This window comes from Fistularia commersonii, chromosome 1 (assembly GCF_037954325.1).
Source record: "Fistularia commersonii isolate RoL2024-O1a breed Wild chromosome 1, RoL_Fcom_v1.0, whole genome shotgun sequence".
NCBI lineage: Eukaryota > Metazoa > Chordata > Actinopteri > Syngnathiformes > Fistulariidae > Fistularia > Fistularia commersonii.
The window spans coordinates 3,824,465-3,850,231 of record NC_141284.1 but is presented as its reverse complement, the minus strand read 5'-3'; the positions used below and the strand labels follow the sequence as shown (position 1 = coordinate 3,850,231).

Here is a 25,767-nt window from a genome sequence, read left to right as displayed (position 1 = left end):
CCGCGAGCGGCCAGACGGACACCGAGGAGCAAGCGGCTTTTTATGAGCGGCGTGATTTATCTGGGCGAAACAAGCGTTGTCAGGCCCCGGGGCCGGCGGGATTTACGACGCTGGACGCACCGTGTCGGCCTATCAGCTGCGAGCCCGGGCGCTTGGCAAGGGGCCGGCGGTGCTTTCGCACAGAGGAAGCATGAAATATTAGTATTATTCTAAAAGGTTTCCGTATATTAGGCTGGAATTGAGTGTCCTTTCCAAGAAGGTTCACTGTGAAGCTATTCGCTTTTTTCTTTTTTAACCTCACCTCTGCCGTCTGGAGCGATTCCTGCTCGCCGCCGGTCTGGACCGAGAGCGATGGAACAATGAAAGGAGGTTTAAAAAAAAAAAAAAAAAAAAAAAAAAAAAGAAAGAAAGAAAGGGAAAGTAACCGCAATAATAAGTGGCAGCACATTTTTCATTGCGAGGGAAAACAGTCGGCGCCGTTTGTAGACGATGGCGATGCGTGACGTCCCGGTGACTCCGCGATCCCCAGAGTTCTATTTTTTGGGGCGTCCTTCCAATCGGAAGGCTCGATTCCCGGCTCCTCTTGCCCGCGTGCCAAAGTACCTTCGGGCATCGTCGCCAATGAGGACAGAAGTCGAGCGGGTTAACCGATATACGTATCGTGGCGCTGTACGGTAGCCTAGCTGCTTTGCGAAAGTTTTGAAACTTCATGTCGCCCAACAAGTTGGTCTGGATCCCCTCAAGATCCATTTTCACTTCCCTCTCTTTCTAGAAATAGAAACCAAACAAAGCAGGTTGGTCGTGTTTGATTCGAGCATCGCCCTGCGCACGGGATGGGGAACGCCCATTGGCCATGAGACTTTATTTTTTATTTTTTTTTATCAAATCCAAGACGACCGCCTGTGATCACCTGTGCAGCGGATTCAGATTCAAATGAGTCGATGCTAATCTTCCCGCTGCCCCGGAGATGTGATAAACATGTAAGCTGCTGTGATGCTAAGGTAGCTAAGCCTAGCATGCAGGCGTCGTTCCTTGTTTTGTTTTTGTTTCGTTATTTTATGACGTAAACAGCTTGACCAGCGCTTATTTGTCGCCAGAACGGGAACCTCAGCCCGAAAGTAAACCGTGTGAAGACACTGGGGCGATAAGGCGGTCTCGTTATCTCCACACACCCCAAAAATAAAAAACCCAATCACGCTCGATGGCAGAACTGTATTTTTCTAAAACAATCGTCCGTAACGCAAACAAATACGGCCCGCTGTATTTTGATTTCCCGCTAACGTGACCGAAAACGACCCGGGTTACGCAACACGACGCCGTTTTGGCTCTCTCTGACTAACTCTTCCATTTTATTGCGCAACGGCGATGACGGACACGGCCCGTACCTCCAATGCATGTTCTTTTCTCCTCCGACGTCGGGGAAATGAACTGACATATAACGAAAAACGTTGAAAAACAACGCGGGGAAACGATCCGTCAGCCCACCACCCCACCCGGCTCGGTGATTGAAGGAGCCGTGATTAAGCGGGATTAGGCTCGTCGGGGAAGCGGCGACGTGATCAAAAGCACATTTGTTTTCAAGGACGGAACGCACTCGTGCATATTTCACCCGCAGGCACCGTGTTGGACGCCGTCCTGTTTTCTTTACAATAAAAAGCTGTGATTTATGTCAGACCCCCCCCCCACACACACACACACACACACACACACACACACTGACACACTCACACACACACTTTAACACTCCCATTCTTGAAGGCTCTTTAAATGAGCGCTAATATCCCCGTGGCAGCGTTAGCACAGATCGTTCGTTTTATTTAAAAGTGTCACATTCCGGATTAAACAAATGTTCATGACGTGAAACGTCCCAAGGAAAGCTTTGCTGATTTGCTTACAGCTCCTTATCAAGTCGCGGGCGAGAGGAGGAAATGGAAATGAGCGGTATCTCACTTCCTGTCCATGTGGCCCCGCCACTGAAGCTCCGCCCCCTGTGGCAGACCGTTTGCGCTCCTGGATGTTTTCACGCGTCCGGACACTCCGGGTCACGGCGTGTGAGTCATGTACGCCATGTTTTCGCCGAGGGTCCGGATTATTTTTATTCACTCTCGATTACAAATCGTATCCCTGAAGTGCGGCGTGACGTGATTTCTTTGCGCCATCAGAAGAGTCTGACTTGAAAAAAAGGGCAAAAGGTTTCCAAAAAAACAACTGAAAACAGACGGCGAACGCTAACGAAGCGCTTTGTGTTCATCCGCTCCGTTGACCGACTGGTTCCCGTCTTAATAAATTTGCGGGAGATGGCGACGAACGAACAAACGACACCGTAAACAGAGAACTTCCTGTAGAGACATATAAACATTCACGTTATATGGAGACGTGTAGCCGTTAGCGCTCTCATACGCACACATTTTAGTGTTTGCAATGAACCTCCTGCCTGTTTTTGGACGTCGGGAGGAAACCGGAGAACCCCACGCCGACATGGGTACATAGAGACTCCAAACAGAACGGCCCCCATGTCGAATCCAACCCGGGACCACAGGGCTGATTTATAATACTGCAACAATTCAGAGCGGCGAGTTCCCAAACGCACAGACACGTAACGGCGGATCGCTAGCAGCTACATCCAGTCAAGCACCGTTTCCTCTGGTCTCCGAAAATCTGTTCTTGGCTAATATTTTTCCCCACGTCGACTGTCCAAACAATCCACCGGGTTTCGGGCTGACACGGCTGGCAGCGTCGGGGGAAAACCGCAGCGCCGCCAACTAGTGTTTTGGCAGCGTGAATGCAGCGTGACTTAGTCGCAGGCTAGCTAGCGTCCGCGGGTTGTATTTAAAGCCTTAGCACGTCAACTCCAGTGGTCGCCGGAGGCAACGGGCCAACGCGTTGAGGTTTTCGACCCTTTGAGCAAACACAATCGCCACGGGAATTTTTTTTTTTTTTTTTTTCTGTCCGGCCGCATTCTGCGATGCGACACAGGCGTCCGGTTTTTAAAAAAAGACCGGCCTTTCAACGATTCTTTACCCTAGTTGTTGGTTTCCTCTCTGCTGCCCGAGGTAGCCGATCCCCCCCGGCGGGTAACCCGACCCCAGGCGGCGCCGAAGCTCAGGGAACACAAGAGGCCGGGGGTTCTGATGTGACTCCGACGTGTTCGCGGCGTGTCCTGCTCTTTGTGCGAGGCGTCCGGGAGATCAGTGAACTGTCTGTCAAGCGGGGATGGCGGCGGGGGAGGTGTGTGTGTGTGGGGGGGGGGGGGGGCGGGACCGGGGGTTTCCGACGGATACCACTCCCTCGCCACGCGTGAACTGATGTGAATTTAGGTGACGGGAGGCTTTAACCCCTGGGAAAGGATATGGGAGGGGAGTGGGTTGGAGGGGCTGAAAAATGGGATTGACCCCTGACCCCTAGAGTTTGTAATGTGATCCCGGTATCTCTATTGGAGTGTGTGTGTGTGTGTGTGTGGCAGCCACGTCACGCTCCTGATTAGAACTTCCTGTGGTCTCTGCCTGGCAGACAAAAACCAAGGTTGTGGGAAAATGACTGGACAGATGCTAACAGTAGCGGCTACAACAGTTAGCACAGTTGCACCGTCCGCTAACGGGCGCATGTGCGGTCAAGTTTTATCCTCTACTAGGTTGTCGTCGTTATGGCAACGTGTCTACCGACAGCGGTTTCTCCGACCAAATTGATAGAAGAATACGGCTCTTAGCTTGTTAGATTTGACCCGCAGGATTTCATTGGTCGAATGCTTTTGACGATCCTCTGCATTTGTTTTGAAATAATAATAATTTTTATTTACTTTTTAAATGATTGCAGTCAAAGCTTAAGCGTGATTATGGAATTCTGATTATCTTATAAAACATTAAAGAACCATGTTTTATATTTCATATATATATATATATACATATATATATATATATATATTTTTTTTTTTTTTTTTAATTTTTATTATTTTTTTTTTTTAAATAAAAAAAAAAATCAAGGAAATTCCTTTCATTTGTGATGATTTTTTACAGTATTGATTTTTGTATCTTTATTGTAATAAATTGATTATTGACGTCAGAAGGGCCTCTGGAGGCTCGTCTCTGATTTGAACAGGAAGAGACACGGTGGATTTATTCTGCCGTGTATTTCGGCCCCTCGGGTGAAGCTAAAATCCGTTAGCCGAGGTCAGAATGCGGCGCCGCTGAGTGGAACATGGCCGCCGCTGGAGGAAAGTCCGGTGGATGGCGTCATCGTCCGCCGCCCCGTCCTCACCGCGTAGCGCCTTTTCCCCATTTTCACAGGTTTTCCTTTCCGTTTTATCGCCCCTCGGGTCGGAAACAACTCCATCGGCTTTTCACGAGCCCGAGCGGAGGGGTCGGGCTCCCCGGGGCGCCGGCTCGGACCCGCCACCTGATTTATACCTCAAATTGGGCTCGCTCGTAAAAAACGAAAATAAAAGTTAAGCGGTAATTGACGCCCTGGACGCCCGCCAGATCCCGACGGGCCGTGCGGCGCGGCGTTAGCACGCGAACCGCCTCACCTCGCGCCGGATCCAGGGGTTGGGGAGGCGTTCCGAGCAAAGGTGGCGTTCGGGCGCGCGGTCTTCGAGGCGGGATCGAGACGAGAGAGTCGGCCTTCTTTTTCCAGGATTTTTTTTTTTTTTTCTGCTGGAGCTTTGAGTGCAACTGTAGGAGAAAGAGAGCCTGTGGATTGTGTGTGTGTGTGTGTGTGTGTGTGTGTGTGTCTGGCAGTCTGGTATTTCCTGAAGGAGTTTCCTCCTACCGTCAGAGCGGAACCACCCTGGGCCCCTCGGCCGTCCAGCCCACAGGCTGACCCGGTTCTGCTCCCTGACAGCGAGTAAGAGACGCTGCAGCCGCGTCGCCGCAGGAAAACGGCGTGCAGAAAAGGCAGGGAAAACGGGACGGAAATCTCCGGATCATGTGAACCGTCGCACTTCGGTATCTACACGGAGCCCCTAGTTAGTCCCCCTCCCTCCACGCCATACCGGAATCCCATCGCCGTCCACGGCGTGATAGATCGCCGCGTCCCCGGCACCTTGCGGCAGTTTGTTGGCCGCCGTCGGGCTCGGCGGTTCCGGGGGGGGACGGCCGGTCCGGGATTCCATCGTTATCAGCGGCGCTCGGCGCCGGGCTTGACGAAAGAAACCTGCCAGACGGACGGGCGGGTGCGGGGGTGGGGGTTGGGGGGGTCGTGTCGGTTCCTGTCCCAGCTGGGGTTGATCACCCAGAGTTCTTTGCGGCGGCTCGCCGGAGGGGGACGAGCGTCGGGCCTCCGAGCCGATCCGCGTCATGATCGGCGGATTAAGTATTCTGAGCGTCTCCGCCTCCGGGAATCGACGCTGTCGTTGCCGCCGTGGTGACAGAACGGCGACCTCTCAGTCGGCCCCTCAAGGGGTGTCATATCCGGTCCGGCCAGTAGGGGGCGCACACACATGTTGAAATATAAAAGTTGTTTTTTTTACGTCCGGACGCCCAGGACTCCAAACAGGAAGTGGCCGATTTCATCGGTTCGGGGGGAAAAACGCACGCTAACCTGAGACTGGAATTGTGTTCGTCGTGAAAGGAAACCTGAAGCTCCGCCCCTTTCCGTCTGCGACCCGGCGCTCGGACTAGAACGCCACAGAGCAGTGGACAGAGGCTCCGCCTCCAACGCCAGTTTGCATCATATGCACCCCCAAAAAATAAGATATACATATAGGGGAAATTCTTGCATCACAGCAGCGCAACAATTACAGTATCAATAAATACGGATATGAATATATACTGCTCAAAAAAATAAAGGGAACACTTGAACAACACAATGTAGCTCCAAGTCAATCACACTTGTGTGAAATCATAGTGTCCACTCAGGAAGCAACACAGATTCATTTTGACTTGTTTTAAGGACATTACATCAAAGTTGGATCAGCCTGGAGTTTGTTTTTACACTTTAATTTTGAGTGCGATTCCTAATCAGACCTCCATGGGTTGATACAATTGATTTCCATTGATCATTTTTGTGTGATTTTGTTGTCAGCACATTCAACTGTGTAAAGAGCAAAGTATTTCATCAGAATATTTCATTCATTTAGATCTAGGATGTGTTTTTTAAGTGTTCCCTTTATTTTTTTGAGCAGTGTAAATATAGAGAGACAATTAAAAGATAGCAAAAAAAAAAAAAAATGGCGTTTAAAAAAAAAAAATTATTATTTCCCCCAATGGAACTCAGTGTCACGGCGGGGGCGGGGTTTGGCGACCGGGGCCGCGGCGAGGAACGATCCCCGAAAAAAAAAATGGAGGAAAAACAGCTGCAGTGGATGTAAGAGCCGCCTTGTTTTTCTTTCAGGGACGGGTTAAAGGGGGGGTTGTTGGTCCAAAATAATAAAATGGAGCAAACCGAGGGGTTGGGCTGTAGGGGGGGGGGTGAAAACCCAGGTTCTGGTAGAACCTGCCTCCTTTAAAAAAGACCCGACGGAGGAAGTCTGCTTCTCCCATGTCGGATAATCAGAAAACCAGACTCCGGCGAGGCCGCGGTGGAGGAACGGAGCCGCCGTCGTTCTCGCCGATTCGGGTCAGCTGCGACCCCTGACCCCCGACCCCCTCCCGCCGCTCATTACGACCAATCAATCGTCAGCTTGTTGTCGTTTTGTTTTTTTTTCCTTTTGGTGCAAACATTTATAGTTTGGACAAAAGAAGGTAGCGAAGACGGGGATCGGAGAACAAACGGGGCGAAAAAGAAACGAGTGTCGGTCCGATGACGTTAACGGTTTGGAGGTTTTCGACTTCCCGCGCATTGCATCGCCGTGAAGAGGCAGGAAGGAAGGAGGAAAGTGAGCGAAGGACTGAGCAAGACACTGAGATTTCTTCTTTTGTTTACACCCCTCCTTCCCCACACACACACACACACACAAGTGTCCCTCTTGACTCCGCGTGTGTGTATGTGTGTGTAAATCAGTGCGTCGGGCAGTGTGTGTCCTGCAGGGCCGGTGTTTCCTGCTGTGTAATCTGAGTCGGCGGTGGAATGTGTGAACCACATCCGACTCCACTCTAACCCACCCCTCCTCCTCCTCCACCCCCACGCTCAATATCACACTGTAAACAACCAAGGCGGCGGCGGCAGCGGCGGCGGCGGCGGCGGCGGCGGCGGCGGACTCCTTGCAGGTAGTCGCTGTGTCGCTGCAGGCCCGCCTCTTCCTCCGAAACAAAATAATTTGTCGTTTTCCTGCTCAGGTGACATTTGGAGAGGTCCTTTTGAAATCCCGTGCATATGTGTGTTTGCATGTGTGTGTGTGTGTGTGATCGGGAGTAAAGGGTTAATTGCCGCGTGACCCCGCTAATGTCTTTCCCTGGCTTGTTATCTTGATTGCGTAATTAATTCTGGGGGCTGCGATCTGTCTTTTTTTTTTCTAGAAACACCCTCTCTCACACACACACACACACACACACTCGAACCTTCCTGAACTCACGCCCCCACCTCACATTCCTGTAACCCTCAGACTGCTTCATTGCATTACTCCTCCTCCTCCCCCCCGCCCCCTCCATCCACCCGCCGCTCAATTTATTTCTCCTTCTCACTCAATCACTCTCCGAGCTCGCCTGTCCATCACGCCGCCTTCCCTCCCACGGCCCGACTCCGCGTCGGTGCCAGAGCCCATAAATCCTCCGTCCCGCCTTCACAATTTAAGGCCTATATGTTTTTCTTCCAGTCCCTCCCCCAACCCCCCCTTCCGAAAAAAAAAAAAAAAAAAAACAACCCGGGTCCTCGGCGGATTGTTCCTGCTTAACAAGTGTTGTCTCCAGAACCACTTCAAGAGAGGGAGCTTTAAATCAGCAGCGGGGTTTCCTAAGGAGGCGTTAAAGGGAAACTCCTGGAGGTGTTTCGGGTTGAGGAACCCTTAAATGTCCCCCCCAAGGCTGCACGGATCCCCGTCTGCAGCTCAGGGCTGGATTTGACGGCCAAATCGTTCGTTAACAAATACTTCCCCCCTCAAAATTTTGTCTTCGGTTTATTATTTACAAAAAAAAAAAAATGAATTATTTTCTTTTCCAGATTCCAGATTTTCCCATCGGGAAAAAAAAGTTTTTACTAGATTTTGTGAAAATATTGCAAGGAAAAAAGCAAAAAACAGCAATTTAAAAAAACTCATGCAGTAACAATAATAAAAGTATTACCTTTTATATCTAAGGAATTAAGGGATTCTTTTAATGAGATTTTTTTTTTTTTTCCACAGAGTTTTTCAGGAAATTCTGAAACATTCAGTCTGTTCATTCAAAATATTAATTTCAAATGAAAATATTTCATCCGAGTAGAATGAACGCACAGCAGTTAGGTCAAATAATTGTAAAATAAAAAAAAATAAAAAATTATGATAGCACAATAAAAAATTTGTCTTCGGTTTATTATTTACAAAAAAAAAAAAAATGAATTATTTTCTTTTCCAGATTCCAGATTTTCCCATCGGGAAAAAAAAGTTTTTACTAGATTTTGTGAAAATATTGCAAGGAAAAAAGCAAAAAACAGCAATTTAAAAAAACTCATGCAGTAACAATAATAAAAGTATTACCTTTTATATCTAAGGAATTAAGGGATTCTTTTAATGAGATTTTTTTTTTTTTTCCACAGAGTTTTTCAGGAAATTCTGAAACATTCAGTCTGTTCATTCAAAATATTAATTTCAAATGAAAATATTTCATCCGAGTAGAATGAACGCACAGCAGTTAGGTCAAATAATTGTAAAATAAAAAAAAATAAAAAATTATGATAGCACAATAAAAAATTTGTCTTTGGTTTATTATTTACAACAAAAAAAAAAAATGTGTCACTGAACTCTGGAGTCTATATCCAGTATATATATACAAAAGAAAAGTGGATCTAGATTAAAACTGTCTTTTTCATCATTATATAATGACAACAATTTTTTTCAATTTTGACAAAATTTGAGATTATTTCTTTCTTTAGGGAAAATGATAAAACCTAACGCACAGCAGTTAGGTCAAATAATAAAAAAAAAGAATTATAATAGCGGAATAAAAAAATAAAATTGTACTGAATGTATTATATAAAAAAAAAAAAAAAAAAAAAAATCAATTTAAAAAACAGTTTTTCTCCCGCGGCCCTTATCGGTCCATCGCCAGCTGACAAGACGGACAGAGCGATGGAGGGAAACGATGAATCTCCACCTCCCTTTATCACTCTCTCCCTCTCCCTCTCCACCTCCTCCACCCGCCCTTCGCTCGCTCGCTCCGGTCGAGGCTCTCCCTGTTTGGGCACGATGAGGAGGGCAGATCTCGGGGGCCGATAAGGCGAGGAATGCTGCTCGGAGAGGAAACGCCGTTCTGGCGGAGGTGCTGTCTATAGAGGACTGTTCCCTCATCCTCGCCATGTGTCACCCCACCTCCTCTCCTTCCTCCTCCGGCGTCGACACCAGCCTTCTCCTCCCCAGGGTGGAGACGGAGGCGAGGAGGAGGAAGGAGGCCGGGATTGAAAACGTGTCAACCCAGAAGTGGAAGGCATGTCCGCTCAGGCCCGGCTCTCCGCTCCGAGGGCAACTCGCTCTTCATCGTCTTTATTTGCACAGGCGCCGCGTGAGATCATTTCGATTCCAGTCTTAAGGAAGACGTTGCTCTGAAAATTCAAAAGAAATAAGTTTTCGTATATTTGAAATATTTAAAAAAAAAAATTGGGGGGGGGATTTCAACATTTTTTTGAAAAATCCAGATAATTTGGAAAAAAAAAAAAAAAGTTGAGTTGAAATCATGTCAAAAATAAAGAAATTTTAGAATACATTTCTTTAAAATTTCCTTAGAGGATTTTATCATTTTCCCTAAAGAAAGAAATAATCTCAAATTTTGTCAAAATTGAAAAAAATTGTTGTCATTATATAATGATGAAAAAGACAGTTTTAATCTAGATCCACTTTTCTTTTGTATATATATACTGGATATAGACTCCAGAGTTCAGTGACACATGTCCTGAAAACTACAAAATAAATAAGTTGTCATATATTTAAAATATTTGAAAAGAAATTGGGGGGATTTGAACTTTTTTGAAAATTCCAGATAATTTGAAAAAAATGAAAAAAAAAGTTGAGTTGAAATCCTGTTAAAAATAAAGGAATTTTAGAATACATTTCTTAAAAATTTCCTTAAAGGGTTTTATCAATTTCCCCAAATATAAGAGATTTGAAAGAAATAGCTTCAAATTTAGTCAAAATTGTAAAAAAAATAATTGTCATGATATAATGACATAAAAGAAAGTTTTGATCCAGATCCACTTTTTTCTTTATATACATATATATACATATATATATATGCTCAAAAAAATGAAGGGAACACTAAAATAACATCCTCAATCTGAATGAATGAAATATTTGTATTAAATTGTTCTTTACACAGTTGATTGTGCTGACAACAAAATCACACAAAAACGATCAATAGAAATCAAATGTATGAACCCACGGAGGTGTGGAATCGGAGTCACGCTCAGAACGTAAGCGGAAAAACAAACTACAGGCTGATCCAACGTTGACGTAATATCCTTAAAACAAGTGAAAATAATTGACTTGATTTCACACAAGTGTGACTGACTTGGCGTTACATTGTGTTAAGTGTCCCCTTTATGTTTTTTTTGAGCATTATATATATGTATTTATATTATTCAATCATTTAAATGAAGTTCAAATCCTTAACGTCGCAGGACGAAGCCTCCCGTAATCCCAGGTGAAGAGCGGCTTCTAATCCGGCTCCACAAACCAAACCCAGATTGAAAAGAACTTTCATTTTCATTTTCCTCTCCCTGCTTTAGCCTCTCTCTCTTCTCTCCGTAAGATTGTTCAAAATGTTGTTTAAAGAAGGGGAATTATGTTTGCCTTTTGATGTCTCCTGAAATATGAAACACCCAGAGGCTGATAGAAATGCTAAACACCCGCCGTGCACACACACACACACACACACACACGTGTGCGCGCACATGCGGAGGCACACAAAGCGCTGTTTCACCCAAACTATATTATACAAAAGCGCAAACAGACTAAACACACATTTCACTTTTCACTGGAAATGACTTAACTGCCCCGCTTCAGCTTGACCTCAGTCGTAGCCAACAGTCACCTGAGCACCCCACACGCACACACACACTCACACACACACACACACACACACACACACAGTCTCGCCCCCTCCCTCCAACCCTCACTCCCTCAGTCTGCAGCTTTCTGCTGACTCCAGGAATTATGATCTGTTTCCCGTCCGCAGGAATAATAGAATACAGGAGGAAGGGGAGGTCGGGAACAGCTCTGTGGAACAGTAGTGAGGAGTCCAGCTCCGCTGTGGTTATGCACTCAGTGTGTGTGTGTGTGTGTGTGTGTGTGTGTGTGTGTGTGTGTGTGTGTGTCTGCAAATGCATTTATATCCAGATGTGCAAATGTGCGATATTTTCCTATTCATTTCTATAAACTTCACACATTAAGAGATTATCCTTGGACGCGGGGGCACACACACACACACACACACACACACACACACACAAACATAAATTTATCCTTTGCTAATGGCTGTAAATCTGCCCCACCCACCCCTCCGCTGCTATCTTGACAGTGAACGCCCCACGTCCGCGCGGATCTCCCCGCCAAGCGTTGCCAAACACCCCTCGGGGCAACTCGCATCATCGGCCGTCAGATCCAGAGGCCGGAGTGTGTGTGTCGAGTGTGTCCTCAGCCGGCAAAATATTTATCACGCCGCATACCCACACCCCCGAGTCGCCCTCCCCCGGGGGAATTTAAATGAGCACTGATGGAGTTTTGTCAACACAACGGAGCCACAGGACGGGAGGGGGGAGGGTAAATTTGTGTGGGGGGGTGACGAAGTAAATGACTGTGTATGTGTGTGTGTGTGTGTGTGTGTGTGTGATGTTTGGGCTTTTGGACTGACCACAAGCGACTTTTACTGTTTTCCTGTGGAGATTCACGCCGCTGCCCCGCTAATTGTTTCCTGTTGTTTTTCCCAGCATAATGCTAGGTTAGCTGCTCCTTCAGTCACATGTCGGGAGGAGGTTGGTTGTAAATACTCGAAAACACTCTCGTATTAGACGTGGTGTGTGTGTGTGTGTGTGTGTGTGTGTGTGTGTGTGTGTGTGTGTTTAAAAAGATCTTGCGCTGAAGGGGCTCATTAGCACCCCCCCCCGTAAAGTTTTTGGTAAAGTCAGCAGTGTGGGATTTTGACGGATGCGCTACGAAGCAGACGGGTTGTCATGGCTTTATTTTGAAAGTCCTGACTTGTTTTGTACTTTTGTACTTTCGCAAACCTCTATAAAATTCTAAGAAATTGACTAAATACTGCTTTGGTATTCAGTCAAAGTACTGTCGGCAAATTGCAATTAAGAAAATTAGCTGTAAAAGTACTGCTTTATTGAAAGTAAACAAGACTGGCTCATGACAGTAGCATAGTATAACATTGAATAGCATAGAGGCTAGTAGAGTATAGCTTAGCATTGTACAATATAGTAGAGTTTACTACATTATAGTATAAGTTTGTATTATACAGCATATCATAGTGTTGTACAGTTTAGCATTGTATAGCATAGCATAGTATAAGATAACATAACATAGCATCGTATAGCATACTACAGTATTGTATGCTACAGTATTGCTTAGTAGAGTTTAGTACAGAATAGTATTGTTCAGTTCAGCATAGCATTTTATATTATAGTATTGTACAGTTTAGTACATATATAGTATATATATAGCCCAGTATAGCATAGCATAGTATAGTACACTTTACTAGAGTAGAGAATAGCATAGTATAGTACAGCTTAGTACAGTATAGCATAGTATAGTACAGTTTAGTATAGTATAGCATAGCATTGCATAACGTATAGGATAGCACGCAACAGTATACCATACTAGACCTTACTACAGTATAATATGATATTTTGAATTGTAGCATGGCATTGGATAAGATAGTTTTGTACACTTCAGTACAGTTTAGCATTGTATAGTCCTGCATAGCATAGTATAATGTAGCAAATTGCAAATTATATGCAGCTTCATCGGATGTCAATTTGACGTCAGAAGAACTTTGGTTAGCACTTTGCACAAAGTCTTAAAATATTGGATAATGTTTGTCTACCAAGATAGCAATTTTTTGCAAGTCTGTAATATGATATAATATTGTTCTATACAGTATAGTACATGGTACTGTAACGTATAGTATGATTTAGTATTCTGCAGTGCAAGTATTCAGTACAGTACAATACAATGTGGTACATTAAGGTCTGGTGCAATTCGACATGGTATGGTACGATACAGTATGCTAGGATAACTAAAATATTTTATGCGGCTTTCAGAATGAGTCAAACCACCCCCGCACACACACATGCACACACACGTGTCATGATTATTCTCTGACGTGGGTATAGCCAAGGAGCTGTGCCCGTGCAGCTTGATAGCGGCCCCTAAAAATGTCACGGTCCGTTTCAGAAACACATAAAATCTGCATGACACGTGTAACATCCCGAGACGCTTAGCACCCCCCCGCGCCCCCGGGAAAATGGAACGTTCCAATTATTGCAACTGGCAGCCATGATTGTCTGTTACATTACGGTGGTGAATTTGGAGAAGTTTACACTTTCAGATTTAAGGGCTGCCATGTGTGTCATTGTGTGCTTTTGGGTGTGTGTGTGTGTGGGGGGGGTGCACTTGCGTGTGTGTGCATGGGGGAGTGTAAAATGTGTAGTGTATGTACTCATCAGGATGACAGGGCCACCCCTTAGAGGTCACTTAACACATTGTGCACAGGCCATGCTGCACGGGGAGGCAGGGAAGGAAACCTGAGCTATAACTCACACTGCGCTAAAGTCTCGCTCGCACACCGTCCCCGACCTTTGACCCCCAACCTGGGAGTGGCTCGTAACTGTCTTGGATTCCTGGAGACACCTCAGCCTGTGATTCATTAAAAACGTATTGCAACAATGTCTTATTGGCTCTAAATTCAAAGGCGGAGTAAACAATTCAAGTCACTAGAGGTATTCCGGAATTTTACTTTAATTACCTTTTCAGGTCAGGGAGAAAAAATAAAAATATTGACACAAAATCAATTTCAAGGTCATAGGAATTGAGGTTCACTTCAGAGGCGGGACCAAAATATTGTTTTGCGACTCCCGAGTCAGTCTCAAGTCTGAGTCCAAGTATAATGCCATGATGGTAGCTTTAAGCTAGCAGTATACCGGGGGTGCCCACACTTTTTGGCCTTGTGAGCTACTTTTCAAATGTAAACATGATCTACCTCCACTAAAAATGGTGAATATATATGTATATATATACTCAGCATTCAGTATATATTCAGGAAACATAAATTGGAGGCTAACTCGCTAGCTTGCTAGAACGCGTTGTTTGCGCATCCGCAGTGACGTCTGTGCCAGAAAAGGTCAGATTGGACACACCAGCTGTCAGTCAAGTGACGAATCGCGATCGACATATTGGGCACCCCTGCACAAATGTGTATAAATGCGCACAAATCTGGAGTTGTTAAAGAAAGGAGTGTTGTCTTGCCTTTCTGGTGATCGACTTTTCCAAGTCACATGGTGCGAGATGGAGTGGAGTTACAACTAATGTTGTTTGGATCTTCAGTCAAAGCGTGTGATTGGTAAATGCGATACCCCTGCCCGGTCCAGGAACCCGTCCTCCTGGTGCATCAGCCGCATCTGCATCACCCGAATACAACAGGACTTGTTGCGTGACTTGAAAAAAATCGGATGATTTTCCATCATCTCATCAGTTGATTGGTGAGCATTTGTCTGCTTTAGCTTTAGCTAGCCCAAGGTAGTCATCTTCAATCGGGCGGAATGACCATCAGTTATTTCGCTTTGGGTATGCCCGTTGATGATCTTTTGCATAAAATTGTCAGTTGACGATCTAATTAGCTGTATTTATTTAGCTTAAGTTTGTCCCAGCAACGTAGCTTTGGTCGTCTTTGTTTAGTTAGCCTAATTTAGTCTTCTCCAGTTGGGCCGAGTCACTAAATCATCTTAGCTTTGATTCTCCTTCAGTAGTTAGCTTTGGCATGATGGCTTCGGTGAATTAGCTGATTAGAATTTATTGCTTTTGTTGGCTTTAGCTCATTAGCTTAAATTAGCTCGACACACTTAACTTGTAATTTGCGAGTTAACTTGTGCACTTGTGGTCCAAAAACATAAAAACCCTACAATTTAGCTTTAGCTGGCTAATTAGCATATTTTGGCCTCAGCTTTAGTTTGCTCGAGTATTTAGCTTCACTTAACTTCTCATCTTTAGTTTGCGTTAGCCGCGAGCTTATAGACTCCCAACCGGGCAGCACCCGGTATTTCCAGAGGAGCAGGGATTACGGAGAGCCACGGGGGAAAGCAAACATTGGTGAGCTCCCGATTCGCGCCGGTCTTCTCACGACCCATCAGGTTGATGCCGGGACCCCCCACCCCCCACCCCCCCACCCCCCAGCCCCGTGGGGGGACCTGCTGACCCCCGAGGCCGGGAGACACGGACATTATTTTTTTTTGTTTACGATTGGAAAATCAAGTCTAATTATACACTTTGATTCAGTCACACACGCATAAGGGAAAAGAGCGGCGGCTCGCCCAAGTCTTGCCAAAGCACGTTTTATAATATTTACAGTGAACTGCGATGTCATGCACGTTACTACCAAAGTCTCTTATTTCACACCCCGACCCCTGCCTCCCACCCGCCTGAAAACTGGGGGTCTTTTGTGCTTTTCAAGACAGGGATAAGTTGATGCGATGCTGGCGGAGGTGTGTTCCTGACCAGTGACAGATTTGTGACTTGGCCCTAAAGAAGCGGGGTGTGTCTCCCGGGAGTGTGTTCTCACCTGCACACACACACACCTGGGCTCCCAGCCACTTCTATGATCCCTTTTTTCCAGCCGTCTCCATCGTTGTGGTATAAAATACCGTGGGACGGATGGTTTGGGGAGAAGGGGAGGGGTTGTCCCATCCAAAAAAAAAAAATAAACCCGCAGGGTCAAAGGTCGGGGACACGGCCGGAACATTTGGGGGTGGACGCGGGGGCCGTGGGCTCCGGGCTCTTGCCGCGCTCCCGGCCGCCCTTATCAGATCCCTTTTGATGTCCGGGGTCTTGGCGGCTTCATGTCCACTACTGTACAAATAGCAGAGACGCTACTGGACTTCCAAAACCACATCACAAGCTCCCAGCAGGCCGCCCCGCAGAGACGGGGGGGGGGGGCGTTCAGGGAACGTTTGATCTGCGTCCCGTAAGTGGGTGTGTTTCCAGTTGGAAGAAAAATAAAGTGACATTCAACTTCTTACCTATCCCCCGCTAGTGTTGTATGTGTGTGTGTGTGTGTCCATACATGCTCGGGGGGGGGGGGGGGTTTAAGCCCCCACCCCTTTGTGATTTATTGCGAGCCACAGCAACGATACCAGAATTCCGTCGCGTTAAATGCCTGCCCTCGGACGCCTTTTACTGCCTGTGTGCTTTATGGAGCGTGGTCGGCGCTGCACTCGTCCGCCGCCGCCTCGCACATTTTTAAGGATTATTCTTTACGGCCCCTCGTTTTTATTAGAGAGGAGCGTGTCGGGGGGAAACGGAGTGGGGGGGTTAGAGGGAGGGGCCACCTTGAATAGCAGGGCGGGAAAAAAACAAATGCTAGCGGTTTGACCTTGCAGTGAAAGAGTCAGCCAAGGATACAATGACTCCGGGAACGTTAGCCGTTGCGTTGAGAACTTAACCCCCCCCCAAGGAGGAACCTGACATATGCTCACTTAATATATTAAGACAAGTTACATCATTATTATCATAACAATATCTGCTTCGTGTGTTGCGTGAGGCTACCAATCGAAGCCTTTTTCTATCTGAGCTAGGTGCTAGCATCTTTTTCTACCTCCTCTCCTGGGTTCTTGCCTGCGATACCGAGCGGGGAAAAAAAGCATTGCAGCATATGGTGCCGATTCACCTAAATATGTCCATTGGTAAAATAATGTAAACTCATTTTGTGATTATATTTAAAGACTCCTAACCCAGTCGTTCAGATGCACACGTTGTTGATATGACACCGTATAGCATGCCTAGTTTGAAATAACGAGCCGACGTTGGAAGATCGTTCATTTTGTAGATTTGTAGCGCTAACCGCTTCGCTAGTGCGCCGCCGCTATTACATTTTACAAACCTAAAATACCACCAAACGCAATTTTTCTTGTAACTCATTTTAGACTCTTCAGTGAGTGATTAGCATCGCCGGTAGCCGCTGCCTTGTCATGTTTTGCTAGCACAGGACCCACTGGCTAACTTTGGTTTTCAATCGCGCAAGCGTGAATACATCTGGTAAACTCGAAGCACAAAATAGATGGCGTTCATTCCGATTTATAGCGGTTTGTGAATTAGATAAATATCCATCGCAACCGTTGTACACGTGCAAATAGGATGAATTAGCTTGGTGGGTCTGACATCTTGCTAGCTTTGAGATAAGCTGCTAGGCGACGGGTCTGTCAAAGGGACACATTATGGCGTCTCCCCTCAACCCGCGACTGGAAAGTTTGATGGCGGCAGGAAGTGGAAGATGTTCTAGAGGTTCCTGTTAATTCGACGTGGAGAACAGAGAGGAACAAACGGCCATACATGTTTTTAATAGAAGCAGAAATGCAGCCAAAGTGAAAACAGGTTCCGAAGCTGCCGTGTGGAGAAGTCAAATCAGGTTTTATTTACACGACGCCGAATCACGACGCAGATGTCTGGTGACACTTTCCGTGCAGAGGCGGTCCGGACCACGTTCTTTAAGATGATTGACAGAAACTCTACGTTCCACCCATGAGCAAGCAGTTGGCAACAGCTGCGTGGAAAAACTGCCTTTTTCACCAGGCAGAAACTTTCGCTGATCCCGGCAGCCTTCTACCTCGACCGGCAGGGGTAAAAGAAGGAGAGAGAAAGATATAAAGCGAGCGTGTGATTGAGAGGCGCTAATGATCTCATGCTAATAACGACAGCAGCGCTAAGATACATTTGTCAAACTCGAGGCCCGCGGGTTCAGATGATCTGATTGTCTTAAAATGAATAAGTCTAACACGTGCATTGGCCACATTTCCCACAATTCAATTGTTACCCGCAAAGTGACGCCATCCCCCGTATCCACATTAACACCATTTTCAACAAGTGGAATAGAGAAATACAAATGATCCCAAAATGTCCAGGAAGAGAAAAGCAATTTGGATTTGAATGAGTTATTTACCGTTCAGGTGTAGTTACATTTATTTTACATTATATTTGGTTATATTCATACTGTTACCATTACATGTGGCCCGTTGAGGGCTGATGTGGCCCTCTGTGAAAATGAGCTTGACACCCCATGCTAACATGCTAACAGCCGATGCGATACCGTAATAGTTTTAGTAAAAGAACCTACAAGAGCAGCTAGCGTAGCCTGAATGCGAGGTTTGAAGATGTTGAGCGCGAGCAGGTGGTGAGTCACCAAACCAGCGTCCGAATAATTGGAAACAGGCTCCGGTGGATCCTGGCTGATCCGGGAGGTTTGACACGCACACTGGGCGTCTGGCGCAAGTAGCGCGGCGAGTTCAGCGCTATTCGTCAACCCTCGCCTCCGTTTTTTTTTTTTTTTTTTTTTTTAAACCCCCCCATCCACCCTACCACCCTCCTCTTCTTCCTCCTCCTCCTCCTCCTCCTGCCGCATACTTTCAGACATGGGCAGAGTGCCGCGCTGAGACAGGATGTACCGAAATGTCGGGTTCGGCTCCAAATCGGATCCATATGAAGATTATATTGTGCCCCCATCTGTTAGTCGTTCACGGTGAATTATTCGCTACATGCTCTGTTCGGGGTGAGTTCACTCGGCCGCGGGACGCTTCTCGTTAGCCGTACCGAAGGCAAGACTTTTTTTTTTTTTTTCTCCCCACCTCCTCCTCCTCGTACTCCAGACAGAGGTTGTCTGTCACCTGCCCGGAATCCCGAAAGAGAGAGCGCTGGATCGGCTTCCTGGACGCCAAGAAAAGGCCATGCGGTGGCGTCTTAAGGCGGCAGATTTAGCGGATAGGAGTCCGATTCCGCCGACGTCCCTTTCCCGGGCCCCGGACGGCCTGACAGTTGACGAAGATACACTGCTCTTCCTCCTCCCCTTGTTGTAGTTTCGACATTTCGAACACGGCTGCACCCGCTTTCGATTGAGACGTCCGAAGGCCGACTCGATCGCAACTTGCCGCCTCCGGCTGCGAGCACGCGGGATTTAACGGAAATGTTAAGACAACAGATGGCAAAGTTTACCTACCTAGCGAGACTCCAGCAATGGAGGAAAGAGCAGATAGCCGCGCTAACAAACAGGTAGCTGCGCTAAAACCAGCCAACCGTCGGCCATGTTTGTTTACCCTCTTGTAGACGCGGCTGCTCTCATGATGCGTTGAGGCGGCTCCTGCTTTTGACCGCTCATCTCATCTACGACCCCTCATTAGGAGTTAGAAGGAAAATTCTGCTCGTACTCCAAGTCCTTCCTCCAAGGCCGATGATGTGAAACTCACAAAGTATTCTTTTTTTCTTTTTTTTTTTTAATCAGATACCGCATTTCAGCCCGAAATGGCCGACCAAACCCCTTGATTTGTCACATTTTATTGAATAAATAATAAAAAGTTCATGAGTATACGGGTGCCCCCCTCCCCCATCAAAGGTTTTTGGCATTTTTTGCTCATGTGTCACAACATTTATAAAATGCCTTGCTTAGTCATACGATCATTCATTTCTGTTTTTTTTTCTTTTTTTTTTTTCCTTTTTTGGATTTTTTTTTCAGGAATTTTTTTCTCTTTTATTTTTCTCTTATTCTACATCTTTTTTCTGCAATTTGTTCCCTGAAGTTTTTGTCTCTTTTCAATTCTTCTGGAAACATCCTACTTATCCTCAAATTCTCGAATTCTATAACAATTCTTTCTGGATATTTTCACAACTTTTTTTTGTAGCCATTTCTTGTGAATTTTGACTAATTTTTCACAATTTTTTTAAAATTCTGAAAAAAGAAAAAAACTTTGGGGGGGAATTTCAGCGTGATTTTCTTCTATAAGAACATGCTAACTTCTCAGATGACATCATGCTAATTTGCAGGTAATCCAAGCAACATATATGTATATATATATATATATAAGACAAGATAAACTTTATTGATCCCCATAGGGGAAATTGCTTTGTCACAGTAGCATCACAGCTATAATGTCAAAAAATAAAAAAAGTAAAATAAATATGAATATAGATTTAAATAGCGAGACAGAAAACAGCAAGACATCCACAAATAAATAGACAGCAGCAACAACAACAACAGCAACAACATCAGGGATAATAATGGACAACATAAAGGAACAGTAAGGGTGGAAAATACACAACCAAATCTGAAAGACAATATAAATAGTGACAATAGCAATGATGAGAATGAAATAAGTGAACAAAAATTTGCAGGGTGTGTGCAGGCTGGGACCAACAAGGATAAGAAAGATAGCAGAGTTAGAGCATGAATGGATGAGGTAGTGCGATACTGTATTTAGACTGTATATAGGATCAAATGAGTCCATCAGAGGGACGGCACATGTGAGATGTTCTGGAGATAAAGTCAGACTGAGATGGTCTGAACATAGACAGAGGAGGCGGAGTGAAGTTCTGGGTTGAAGGATGCTGAGGTTGGAGCTGCCAGGCAGGAGGTCAGGAGGAACACCAAAGAGGAGATTTATGGATGAAGGGAAAGAGGTCATGGAGTCAGTTGGTGTGAGAGGAGAGGGTTAGATTCCATGGCTGTCGGCGAGACGGAGGCAGATGATTGGCTGTGAGTTAGATGATGGCGAGATGATTGGCTGTGGCGACTCCTAAGGGGAGCGGCCCGAAGGACAAGACGTTTCTATTTGAAGCCTGTCGTGGTAGCGCCGGCCCCCGGGGCGGGAAAGGGGGGGTCGGGTCGGGGTCGCGGCTGCAGTCGGCTCTAATCAGCCGGCTTCGGCGAGAGAACGAGAAACGGCGCCGGTTTGAAGGTGGCCGCCGTCCGGAGCGTCCCGGGGGCCGGCGGCGGGAACACACGGGCACTTTCACACGAATCCCAAACCGACCTCTCCAGCTACCGGAGGAACCATGAACTCCGACGGCCCGGCGAACAAACCGGCTTCTGTGCTCCTGACTGGGCCACTTGATTTCTCTTTTTTTTTTTTTTTCACTCCCTCCGCCCCCCCTTCCCAAATGTTTTCCATCTAATCAATATAATTATGAAGCAAGTGCATTATTTAATTAAATTGCGGCACAGAGTAATGATTGCATTCAGCTCCGCAGTGAATTACGTCTCATTGCTGAAGGTAATTAGTCTGAAAGAGAGAGAGAGAAAAGAAAAAAAAGTTTCCAGTTCTGTCCTTGAAGCCAAAAAAAAAAAAAAAAAAAAGGGTGGAGGGGCGGCGAGGGGGGGGGGGGGGGGGGGGTTGGTTATGTAGCGAGCGGCTCACATGAGAAAGGGCTGTTTGTCCTGCTGAGAAAACTCGGGTCGCCGCTTTCATCCGCCGCCGCTCAACCCACGTGAGGTTAAAAATAAAGAAAAGAGGGGCTCGGAGCTCGGCCGGGTTCTCGACCCGGGCCCAATAATATGCGGGGTGGAGGGGCGGCGGCGGGGGTGGAGGTTCCTGCTGCGCCGTGGCTTCCTCTGTAACAGGATCGTCTAGAAACAACATGTCGTGGGGACGAACGCGCCCCGTCGTCTTCTCGTCCGAAGGCTGTCTCGGCTGCCGCGTCTTAACTCCGCTTAATGGAAACGCTTTTTTATTTAAAAAAAAAAAAAAGGACATCGCAGGAAGTGACATAATCGTCTGCTTGGCTGCAGCAGTTTCCTGTTTCAGCCCTGGGGCTTTTATTTTGAAACAGAAGAAGGGTGGTTTGGGTTTAATAAGTGCTTTTGTTATGCAAACAATCATGAAGGAGGGCTTGGTCTCCCGCGGCAACATGCGATAAACCGCCGTCTAACCCGATTGTTGGCGCCGGTGGACGGAACGCCGGCCGCCCTCCCACCACGCTCAAGCAAGCGGCCTTCACGCTTACACGATGTTTCCACCAGCGGGCGCAGCCGGCAGCAGCCTGGCATCTCGATATCCGGTCGGTAAATACATCGGAAAGTCTACGAAGTTTGTTTTGTTTCGAGTGTTTTGAGCATTGAACGCGCAAAGATGGCCTAACCATTCAGCGAGTTTGCGCCTGGATCCAAAAAAAAACACGATACATTCCGATACATCGGAAATCTATCGGAAAGTGAATGAAGTTTGGTTGTTTGTTTTTTTTTTTTTTGGTTGATTTTCTTTCAACTGTTCAAATGGCCGAAACAAGTGCCAAGAATGCGCCTTTATCCAAAAAAACACGCCTCTGAGCAGGAACTAGCTTCCGAACAATAACAACCAAGACAGTCTACCTTGAAAAAAATCGTTCCGCCTTAAGCTCCATCCATGCCCGGGTTGTCCATGTAAATAGCAAATGCAATCAAGCGTCACTGCCCACATACTTTACCTTGGTTGTTAAGCAACGCCTCCACTAGGAGGCGGCGCAGAGTTCACATCCGAGTTCTGTATCAGACAATAACAAACATGGTGACAGGGCTGATAAACATTGCGCCATGTGGACGGAGAATTCTCCTCCCCGGTTCTACCGATGCCATATTTTCATCTCTGCTGCTTCGGCTCTTGAGCAAACCAGGTAGCACTGCGCCCCAACAACCTCCGGCAGCACCGCTCCGTTTGCTGAGGTTGGGTTACGCATTTGCAGACTCCTTGAAAACGTAGAAACGCTCCGCCCAGTGGCAGATGTAGCATTGTGAGCCGTTAAACTGCTGCGTTTTTGGTAGAAAAGTGGCCTTTAACAGAGTTTGAGTCAGGGAAATGTTGGCGCCCGCCAAACTGGGATTAGGGTATTTTTTCTTTCGAATTTATTTCGAACTAGAATAATCCATGAATTTAAAGTTGACGAGACAATTCGAAGGTGGTTCGCAGATTCATGCCGTTTTTATAAATTGTTGTAAAGAACGTGAACTAGAACTGACCCAGACGTCGGATCCAGATCTCATAATCTGTGAGAAATTACCGATATTCGACCTGGAAAATTGGGCAGGAAACATCGTGAAATCCTCATCAAATGACTTTATTAAGCAAAACACTAAAGAATAATCTGGAAGAAATCACCAGTCGGACGAGGAACAGCGATACATTTGTGATTGCCGGTCAGATTATTCTGTAAACTCAATGGGATCCCCCCCCCCCCACAAAAGCAGATTTTCCGATAAAGCCGAAAGTCGCTCTCGGCCGTCACAATGTTAATTTTATTTTGATTTCATTTTTTTTTCGTTGTATTGTTCTTGTTCACGCCGTCTGCCGCTGCACTGCATCGGACTTTAAATCAAAGTAAACCTGCATCGCGGCTGCTTCGGATTGCCCGGGATTACGCACCCCCACCCTTACCCCATTAAAAAAAGTCAATACCATGAAGCAACACGCCGTATCGCTCTCATTGTTTTATTTTTTATTTTTCCTCTCTGCCGTCCAGCTCCACCTCTGACATGTCTGTGTTATTACTATTTTATTATTGTGTTATTTATCATTATTATCGTTATAAGCTTCACTCGGCGGGTCGTCTCCTCGGTGGTCTTCAGCGGGGGGTCTCTGCGGGTCCTGAACCAGCTGCAGAACACGGCGGGGGGGGGTGGAGTGTGTGGGGGGGAGTGTGTGTGTGTATGTGTGTGTGTGTGGGGGGGGGGGGGGGGGCTTACACCACCAGAGTGCCACAATTCATCATGGTCTGACACTGAGACTCCCCCCCCCCCGAGATAGTGTGTGTGTGTGTGTGTGTGTGTTTTTGTGTGTGTTTTTATGCACGTCTGTTCATGTATGCATGTAACTGCATGTGTGTGTTTGAACAATTACACATATTTGTGTGTGTGTGTACATGTGTGTTTGCAAGAGAGGGAGAGAAAGAATGTGAATGCATGTGTGTATTTATACGTATTTATGTATAGGGTTGTGCGTGCGTGCTTGTGTGTGTGCGTGTGTGTGTGTGTGTGTGTGTGTGTGTGTGTGTGTGTGTGTGTCAGCCCTCAGACGTCGGGGTCGAGTTCAGAACATCTTTATATCACGACGTTGACGCCTCCGCCGACCGGAGGGTTCTCTGCTCACCCATCAGGCCGAGTGAATAATTTGTTTTTCTTTCTCCTCCTCTTCTTCCCCCTCTTCCTTCTCCTCCCCCCTTCCCCTTCTCTTTGTCTCCACAGGACTACCTGCAAGGTGACAGCAGTAAAGCACATCAGAAGTTGGGTTGGAAGCCCACGGTGACGTTCGAGGTGCGTGGCCCACTTTACACACTCAAAGGAGCTAACCTTATCCATTTTAGATATGTGTAAACATACATATAAGGAAAATAAAATAGGTTATGGAAATATAACAATTGTTTTTCAGCCCCAAAATTTACTCATATATATATATATATATATGCCCTGCTTTTTTTAGAAAAAAAAAATCCATGCTTTTTCTGCCTTATAAAGGTTGGACAAACAAAATAAAACCGCTCGCGAGAAAGATTTATGAAGGTTTGCCAGGACAACAAGGGAAAAAGAAGCAGTTTGTGTGCGTGTGTGTGTGTGTGTGTGTCCGCGCACGTATGCCGATAAATGAGCGGGATATTAAAAGTTTTTAGAGAGTGACGGCTGATTTATGTCTTTTAATATTTGACGTCGGAGTCGCCCCCTTCGTTAAGACTCGCTGGAATGAAACTGCGGGGGTGCGGAAGATGATATTAAAATAAATATCTCAATATCAGGGGAAAGGCTGTTTCTGCTGCAACCTAGAATTTTTTTTCATTTTATTACAATTTATTATTATATATTATGTTTATAATTTTATCATTTTTATTATATTATGATGTACGTGTGTGTGATGCTGTAACATTGTATTTACTGTATAATTACTTAATGTATGGGGCGTCTTGTACGAATATATGAACCACTCTTTTTCCGAAAAACCCACAAACCCTGTTTTTTATCCAGCCTCTGTTGTCTTGACGACACAATTTATTCAAAAAAAGCGTTTTTATTATCATTATTATTACTATTATTATTATTATCATTATTATTATTACCAAATAAATATTTCTATTTACGACTTGTAGAGAAATGACTCAGGTCTTCAAAAACCAGAAGCTTATCATCCGAGAGCAATCATTACGTGTTTATTTACTCGTCTGTCGCCGCCGTGGTTGGTTTGTCGTGGTGCCCGGCCTTCCCTTCCTGCACAAATACCTGGAGTCTGGGCTCCGTCCGTCTGCAGGAGCTGGTGAAGGAGATGGTCGACGCTGACGTCCAGCTCATGAGGAGGAACCCCAACGCCTGAGGGCCCTCAGGGAACCGTCCCGGAGCCCCTGGGGAACTTCTACCCAGACCCACCTGGATCCAACAATTCCTTTTTTTATTTTTTAGTATTTTTTTCTTTCCAAATGAAGGGTTTGTCCGTGAGTGAGGCCTTAGTATGATTGTTTGTTTAATTCTATTTTAATTTAAATTCTTATCGTCAATTGTTTTTTTTTTTTTTTAAGTTAACCTTTTTACTGTAAAACATCTTATTTGTCTGAAGGTTTTATTCATGTCCATCTTACGGTTTGTTTGTTTTTTTTTTGTCATTGATTATTATGGTCAGAAATTATGAGTAAATATTACTCAGATAATAATCAAGGTCCAAGTCAGAAGACGCCATTTGTTGGAAAAAATGACTCGACTCGAATAAAGGCTGCTTTTGTTTCTT

At 45.9% G+C, this 25,767-nt stretch overlaps 1 protein-coding gene across 1 annotated transcript in view; it reads left to right on the top strand.

Annotated features, from left to right (window-relative positions):
- Nucleotides 1-25,767, top strand: part of gmds (GDP-mannose 4,6-dehydratase) — a 167,414-nt gene extending 141,647 nt beyond the window's left edge. Inside the window, exons 10-11 of the mRNA XM_086144824.1 lie at nucleotides 24,246-24,314; nucleotides 25,297-25,767. Coding sequence (XP_086000950.1) covers nucleotides 24,246-24,314; nucleotides 25,297-25,359 — 132 coding nt within the window. The 3' untranslated portion in view covers nucleotides 25,360-25,767. The remainder of the gene's footprint in view (nucleotides 1-24,245; nucleotides 24,315-25,296) is intronic.